We start from the raw sequence: 8,243 nt of genomic DNA on the forward strand, positions 1-8,243 counted from the left end.
CCAGAATAGCTCCCCCCTCATCCTCCCCACCTTTTCAGTGCTGCCCCTCACCCAGTGGGCATTGGTTATAAGATTGAGGCTGTGTGTTTGGTGTTGTAGGAGGCAGTGACATTCAGGGACGTGGCTGTGGTCTTCACCAAGGAAGAGCTGGGGCTGCTGAACTCTGCTCAAAGGAAGCTATACCGAGATGTGATGGTGGAGAACTTCAGGAACCTGGTGTCTGTGGGTGAGGACAGGCCCCCTGACACTGGATTTCAGTCCCCTGGAGTGTCCTTCTGTCCCTGGGTATTCAAAGCTTTGGGGCTCTTGAAATGGTTCCCTGACCTTGTGAAGTTGAGTTTCCTAATTCCTTTGGGACACCTTGTCTATATCTTGTGTATTATTTCCAAATTGCAGTGGCAGCATATTGGTGGGTTTTAAAATTAGTTGGTAAGTTGCATCATTACCGTGTTCAGTGAAATAGGATGGAAATATCAAAGCTCTTTGTCAGGACCTGCAGACAGTGCAACAAAAATTGTGAGTAAAAACAGGGAAAGAGATGTGATAAAAGTAAATACTAGTTAGAATCAAGGTCGTTTGATCAATTCATTGATTTACATTTATGTGTTTGTATACTGGATCACAGTCGACCATGATCAAAATTTTGAAAAATACTACTTAGAACACATGAAGATTGTAGTATTGGAATGACGTTTTTTGCCTTTAATGTATTCACCTGAAACCTTTGCCATTTCCTTTTCACAGGGTCTCAGCCCTTTACACCAGGTGCAATGTTACAGTTGGGGCGAGAAGCGAAGCTTTGGATGACAGAGACAGAAACCCAAGGAGATGGATGTTCCGGTGAGAACCTTGAGTCCTTGCATTTGACAGCCCAGGTCCTCTGCTTCTCACCGCACGCCCTTGGTTGAACCCTGGCCTAAAGCCCCATCATTAGTTGTTGTTGTTAGCTGCTGAGCTGACTCCGGCTCATGGCGACCTTCTGTGTAACAGAAGGAGATGTTGCCAGGTCCTGTGTTATTCTGACAAGTCACCAGTATTTTCAAGTCCATTGTTGCAGCTATTATGCCAATCCATCTCACCAAGGATCTCTCACACGCTTGCTGGCCCTCTGCTTCACCAAACATGGTGTCCTCTTCCAGCGATTGATCCCTCCTGATGACATGTCCAAAACAAGCGAATCAGGCAGTGTTCTGGCGTGAACCATAAGGTTTTCACGGGCTGATTTTAGGAAGTAGCTCTCCAGCTCTTTTTTTCTGGTCTGTCTTAGTCTGGAAGCTGTCCACCATAGGTGACCCTGCTGGTATCTGAAATACCGGTGGCATAGCTTCCAGCATCACAGCAACACGCAAGCCACCACAATATGACAAACTGACAGACGGGTGGTGGCTGATTAAATACTCTGCTTTTATTGCGACAGCTCTCTCACTGCCTCCCTGCTTTCACGTTTGCTTTCCTATAATCCATTCTCCACCCAGCAGCCAGAAGAATCCTTTAAAGTATAAGTCGGATCCTGTCACTCCATTGTTCAAAAACTGCTTCCCATTTCAATCAGTAAAATCCAGTCCTTATTGTGGCCTCCAAGGCCCTACATGACCTGGCCACCCCACTAACTCTCTGAATTGCGTTCCGATCCTTGCCCATTGCTCAGTTCTTTCCAGCTACACAGGACTGCTTTCTTACTTTCTCACACGTGCTGAGTGTGCTTTTTGCCTCAAAGCCTTTCTATTGCTCTTCCATCTGCCTGGGATGTTCTCACCTCACATATCCTCCTCGTCCCCTGCCTGATGCCATTGTATCTGCTCAGATGTCATGTCATCACAGAGCCCTGCCCTGACCACCCTACTTAAAATACCCACCCCCTTACTCTGCCTTCTTTTGTGACTAAGCACTGATCACCAGCTGACATAGGAACATATTATATTTTGTTTACTTGTTTATGGTCTTTCTATTAGAGCGTAGCTTCACAAGAGCAGGGGATTTATCTGTTTTGTTTATTGCTGTATCCTCAGTGCCTATAATACACTCCACACATGCTGGTGGGTGTTGTCGAGTCGATTCCAACTCATAGCAACCCTATGGGACAGAGTAGAACTGCCTCGTGGGGTTTCCAAGGCTGTACTCTTTATGGGAGCAGATCACCAGGTCTTTTCTCCTGAGGCGCTGCTAGTGGGTTTGAACCGTTGACCTTTTAGTTAGCAGCTGAGCTCTTAACCTTTGTGCTGGCGCCTACTACCTGTTTGTTAAATATTTGTTGACTGGATGAGTGAATGAGTGGATGGGTAGGTAGTCTCGGTTGAATAGCTGTGAAAACGCTCCACTCACAGCTTTTCCTAAGCTGTGTATCTGCTTTGCGGTTAGTGAGAACTGCCTTATCCGTATACTCAGGAACATCCTTTAAGCTCTACCTTCACCTTTCTCCTGCATTCCTTCCCTGCCTTCCTTAATGTCCCTCTTTTCTTCACTTTCTCCTTCCTTCATTTATCTTTAATTGTGTATTCCTCAGATATGTTGTTGTTGTTAGGTGCTGTTGAATCAATTTTCAACTCATAGCGACCCTGTGTGACAGAGTAGAACCACCTCATAGGGTTTTCTTGGCTGTAATCTTTACCGGAGCAGATTGCCAGTTCTTTCTCCTGCAGAGCCGCTGGATGGGTTTGAACCGCCAACCTTTTGGTTAGCAACTGAACCGCTTAACCATTGTGCCACTAGAGCTGCTTAGATATACCCAGCCTGAAATATGCTAATTACAGTCATTCCTACTGGATATGCACACCAACAAAACCAAACCAAATCAAACAACAACAAAACCCAGAAAAATCTATCTGCTGATCTCATAGATTAGGCCCTGCCTTTTGTGAGTAGTGGGGGGATAAAATTTTTTCAGTCATTTGCTCATTTCTGTTTCCTGCATGAAGGTTTAATGCGGTCAGGGATGTTGGGCGTCGAGTTCACTTCACTAACTTTTTTTTGTTTACAAACGTACCTTGAATTATGATCCCAAGTATTGCCATTGCTCATTTTTTTCTTAATAGGTAGCTGCCCGAGTGCTTCGCCTCCTAAAACAAATCTTTATTTTTATTTTCAAATTTTGGGTAAACTCCTTATTGAAATTTAACTTCAATACAGAAAACTGCACAAATTCTGAACTTACAGCTTCATGAATCTTTAGGGTGTAAAATGGCTCTTTATTTATTTTAGAGTTCTTTTTCATTGAGGTAAAAGTTATAAATCTTAAGTGTGCAGTTTGATGAGTTTTGACAAATGGATACACCTGTATAACTCACATTCCACAGAAAGCTGAACAAATCTTACAGCATTTTTGACCCCACCTCCTTTATTAAAAGTTCTTTTGTCAAACATCAGAATGTCCCAGGATTTTGCATTCTCTTTATCCACCTAGCTCTACAAAGTATGTCCTTGAGGTCTATTTTCAGTGCCCAGAAGCACAAATTAAAGGGTTCTTCTCCTTTAAGGATCCTTAAGAACAAAAACAGAGAATTGTGCTAAGTGGACCTCATTTTCTTCACTTCTCCTGGAGACAGCTCACAGGTATAGAATAAACCAGTGTGATTAAAGGGTTATTTCAGAACGTTGTTAGTCTTCTGATAAATGTCTAAGTGAATTATAATTTTTATGGCATCTGTATTAGTTATCTATCGCATAGCAAGTTACTCTTTAACTTAGCAGCTTAAAACAGCAAACATATATCTCACAGATTCTGAGGGTCACGAATTTGGTGACTGAATGGGGTGGTTCTGGCTGAGGACCTCATGAGGTTGCAACCAAGGATTCCACCGATCTGCAGTCATCTGAAGACTTGACTGGGGCTGGAGGATTCACCTCCAAGATGGGGTCATTTATGTGATTGGTGGCAGGAGACCTCAGTTCCTTGCTGGCTGATGGCAGGAGGCCTCAGTTTTGCCAAGTGGGTCTCCCTAGGACTTTCTGAGTGTCTTCAAGACACGGCAACCAGTTCCTCCAGAGCAATTGATCCAAGAGAACAGAAGTCAGAAGCCACAGTATCTTTTATGACCTGGCCTTGGAAGTGACATGCCATCTTCTGCCATATTGGTTTCACAGACCAATCCTAATACAGTAAAACCTGTGAAAGCTAGAACCTGTGCGAGGCAGAAAACTATCATAGAGAAGGAAAACACAAATATTTTTCACTAATAGAGAGCAATAGAAAAGTGGTAAGACTGCACCCTATCAAAGGCAGAAAACTTACAAGACCCAGAAAAACAAGGCAGACCTGTCGAGTTCCGGCTGTCACAGATTTCAGTGTAGAATGTGGGAGGAGACTTTAAACAGGTATGAATACCAGGAGGCAGGGGTCACTGGGAGTCATCTTGTATCCTAGCTGTCGTAGCACCTTTTGGTATGTGTGGATACATATCTGTGGAACCTAGAAAATAATTTTAGTCATTCAGGTTTACTAGAAAATTCAGCTAAATTGTGCAGCAAAACTCATCAGTGCTTCACTCCTATAGGATATGTCGGCTATGGGAATGAGTTTCCTAATTTCTTTCAGGTTATAATGTTCACCAATTGAACATTGTGTACTCGGACTTCATTGAAATGAAGAGGAAATTCTCTCAAGTATGGATTGTTTAATGTGTTTGTTTAATAGCTAAATTAAGGAAATAAAGGCAGTATCTCAGGACAGAGGAGATTTTTCCCTTTACAGATACATTATTTTCCCTTTTTCTCAAGATGTCCCCTTTTTTCCTCCTTAGTAACTCTTGGCATCACAGGGTAATCCATCTGTAAACACTGAAGGATTGTCTCAGACTGGCTTGCCTGTTACAGATGTACAATGCAGCCTTGATTTAAAGACTTAAAAATAGCTGGGATTATGTAGATCCTGTATACGTGCTTCGCAAAAGAAGAGGTGGTTTTCAAGTGATTATACTTATAGACAAGGAGGTAAAATTTCTCCTCTGTAAAATCTTTCTAGGACAGCTTTTTATTGCATTGCAGCTTCCGTATTTCTAACTCTTTATACGTAAGACTTGGTCTAGTTCTGAATAAGTCTGATTAACACTCAGTGGATAGAGCCTAATGACTACTTCTTTGTTTTTGTAGGCATGAAAAAACAATGATAAAGTCAAGCTGAACTTTCCAGTGGCTGAATAAGGCCTCCCAGTATGGTCTACATGTGCAATCTTCTTGTCTATGAACATGCATTCACTTGTCCTCATTTTCATCTCTCAACTTTCTTTATCCTTCCAGGACACAGGAATCAAAATGAGATGGAGGCTGTTCAAGAAGCAGGGTTAAGATACCTTTTACATGAAGTCCTTATATGCTGGAAAATGTGGGAACAATTTAGAAGTAAGTTAAGTGGAAATCAAGACTGTATAGTAAATCTTCAAGGCAAGAGGTCCAAGTTGCTAAACCAAAACAATTCCCCTTGTCAGATGCGGACAGGAGAATCTGTTCAGGTTTCTGAGGATGAGAACAATGTGACGAAGCTTCAGGAGGAGATTTCCAACAGTATCAAAACTCAAGAGTTTCCGGTTAGGACTACCTGGGATTTCTGGAGGAAACTGTATCTGAGAGAGTCACAGAATTATCAGAATAGATGTCAGCAAATTGATGTAAAAAATAAATTGTGTAAATGTGATCAGTGTGTTATGAGAAAGAGCATTCATCCCCATGATGGCCGTGGAGTATACAAAAGAGAGAAAGCTTTTAGCCACAATAATTGTGGAAAAGACTTCATGAAGAAGCCATCCCAGCGTAGTATAATCTACTCAGGAGAGCAAACCTCTGATGAGAATGGAAAAGGCTTCAATGTTGGCTCTAATCTTGAACTGCATCAGCAATTACAGTTAAGAGAAAAGCGGCATACATGTAGTGAATATGGAAAGGGTATCAGTTATAGCTCATTGCTTTCCGTTCGTCGAATTGACTCAACAGCAGCGGGCATAGGTCCTATTCTTCAGAGTGTTCACACAGGAGAGAAATGCTATAGGAATGATGAGTGTGGTGAGGGCTTCAGTGAGAACTCACATCTGCAAACTCATCAGAGAGTCAACACAGGAGAGAAACCCTACAAATGTCAGGAATGTGCTAAGAGCTTTAATCAGAACTCCTTTCTTCCTACTCATGAGATTTTTCACACAGGAGAGAAGCCATATAAGTGTGACAGGTGTAAGAAGGGCTTCAGTGCTACCTTTGATCTTAACATTCACTGTGTAGATAACACTGGAGATAAATCCTATAAATGTGATGTTTATGATAAAGGCTTCAGTCAGATAGCACAACTTCAAGCCCATCAGAGAGCCTACACTAGAGACAAAACATACAAATGGGAAGTGTGTGATAGGGTATTTAATCAGAATTCTGGTCTTCAACAGAGAGTCCACATAGGAGAGAAGCCATATAAATGTAAGGTGTGTCATAAGAGCTTCAGTAAGGCCTCAAATCTGCAAGCCCATCAGAGAATCCACACTGGAGAGAAACCGTACAAATGTGATATGTGTGATAAGAACTTCAGCCGTAATTCCCATCTTCAGGCCCATCAGAGAGTCCACACAGGAGAGAAACCATACAAATGTGAAACCTGTGGCAAGGACTTCAGTCAGATTTCACATCTTCAGGCGCATCAGAGAGTTCACACAGGAGAGAAGCCATACAAATGTGAGACATGTGGTAAGGGCTTTAGTCAGAGTTCACATCTTCAGGACCATCAGAGAGTCCACACTGGGGAGAAACCCTACAAATGCAGTGTATGTGGTAAGGATTTCAGTTGGAGTTCACATCTTCAAGCCCATCAGAGAGTCCATACAGGAGAGAAACCCTATAAATGTGAGGAATGTGGGAAAGGCTTCATTTGGAACTCGTATCTTCATGTTCATCAGAGGATTCACACAGGAGAAAAACCTTACGAATGTAGCATGTGTGGTAAGAGCTTCAGTCAGGCCTCACATCTTCAAGCCCATCGAAGAGTCCACACTGGAGAGAAGCCATACAAATGTTTTGTATGTGGTAAGGGTTTTAGTCAGAGTTCGTGTCTTCAAGTTCATCAAAGAGTTCATAATGGTGATAAGTCGAATACACGTGATGAGTGTGATAAAGGTGTTCTTCAGAGCATAGGCTTCTCATTTTCATCAGAAGATCAACACAGCAGAGGATATATATAAAATGTTGTGTTTTAGAAATTCAAGACTAAGCTGAGTTTTTCATAGTCATTTCAGTTCCATTGGAGAAAACCTGTTTGTTGTATGAATATTGCCAGTGTTTCAGGCAGAGCTCAAAATGTCACAGTTCTAAAGAGAACATACAGCAGAGAAACCCTATGAGTGGTACAGTAAGGGTTTCAGTCAGAACCTTCACATTCAACAGCTTACACAAGAGCGAGGCCTTAAAAATGGCAAATAAAATCAGAACGTAGCAATGTTGTACATGACAAAATCCATGTCCGCTAGAATGTCGGCTTCATGAAGGCAGGAACTTTGTTTACTGCTGTATCACCAGGACCTCAACTCAGTGCCTGACAAATTGTAGGTGCCATGTCACTGTTGACCTCAACGGAGAGGAAAAACCTATTATAAACAGCACAGATATCTGAGAAATTTTTAGTGAGTTCAACCCCAAATATTCAAAATAAATTGTACTGGAAAAAAGATTCTTGAACAAGGCCTTAAAAATGAATTCAAGGAAAGTATCATTTAATAAAAATACACAAAACTGTGCAGTCTACAATTTGAGTACAACATTTTTTGCAGTTGATGCCTGTCCTCTGCTCAGCTTCTCTTCTCAAATAGTAATAGGCTAAAGTTTTTATCTTACCATGTAGGGCTTCTCTGAACAGTGTACCATCAGTTGTATATGATATAAGTCTCACTCTCTTTTCTTGGATCTTTTGTGATAAGAACAGACTGAATTAAAAACAAACAAAAACTGGTTTTTAATTCTATAAAGCTTCCCAAGAAAAGAGTGTGCAAAAGATACGGGAACATTTTATAACATACCACCAACTGAGGCGCTTTGGATGTTCAATTAAGCTGTTAAGGGCACAGAGAATTTTGGAAACCACCCCATGCTTCTCAGACACTTCAGTGGTTTTTGAGTATGCTTGGTTGAAGGGCTTGCTCAGCCAGGAGTATATTTAATGAGGGTGGGGGACAGTTTTCCACAGTTTTTTTCTTCTGGACCTAATGGGGAAAGAAGGAGCCCAGGTGGTGCAGCGGTTAAGTGCTCAGCTGCTAACCAAAAGGTTGGCAGTTTGAACCCAC

At 41.9% G+C, this 8,243-nt stretch overlaps 1 protein-coding gene across 2 annotated transcripts in view; it reads left to right on the top strand.

Annotated features, from left to right (window-relative positions):
• Window positions 1-7,695, top strand: part of LOC101352937 (zinc finger protein 227) — an 83,025-nt gene extending 75,330 nt beyond the window's left edge. The window contains exons 2-4 of one of the 2 annotated variants that reach the window (XM_012559184.2): window positions 100-226; window positions 745-840; window positions 5,233-7,695. In XM_012559184.2, the coding sequence (XP_012414638.1) occupies window positions 100-226; window positions 745-840; window positions 5,233-7,148 (2,139 nt within the window). In that variant the 3' untranslated portion in view covers window positions 7,149-7,695. The remainder of the gene's footprint in view (window positions 1-99; window positions 227-744; window positions 841-5,232) is intronic. The other variant, XM_023742713.1, reaches the window with a different exon arrangement.
• The last annotated feature ends 548 nt before the right edge of the window (window positions 7,696-8,243 follow it).

This window comes from Trichechus manatus, unplaced genomic scaffold (genome assembly GCF_000243295.1).
Source record: "Trichechus manatus latirostris isolate Lorelei unplaced genomic scaffold, TriManLat1.0 scaffold00216, whole genome shotgun sequence".
NCBI classification, from domain to species: domain Eukaryota; kingdom Metazoa; phylum Chordata; class Mammalia; order Sirenia; family Trichechidae; genus Trichechus; species Trichechus manatus.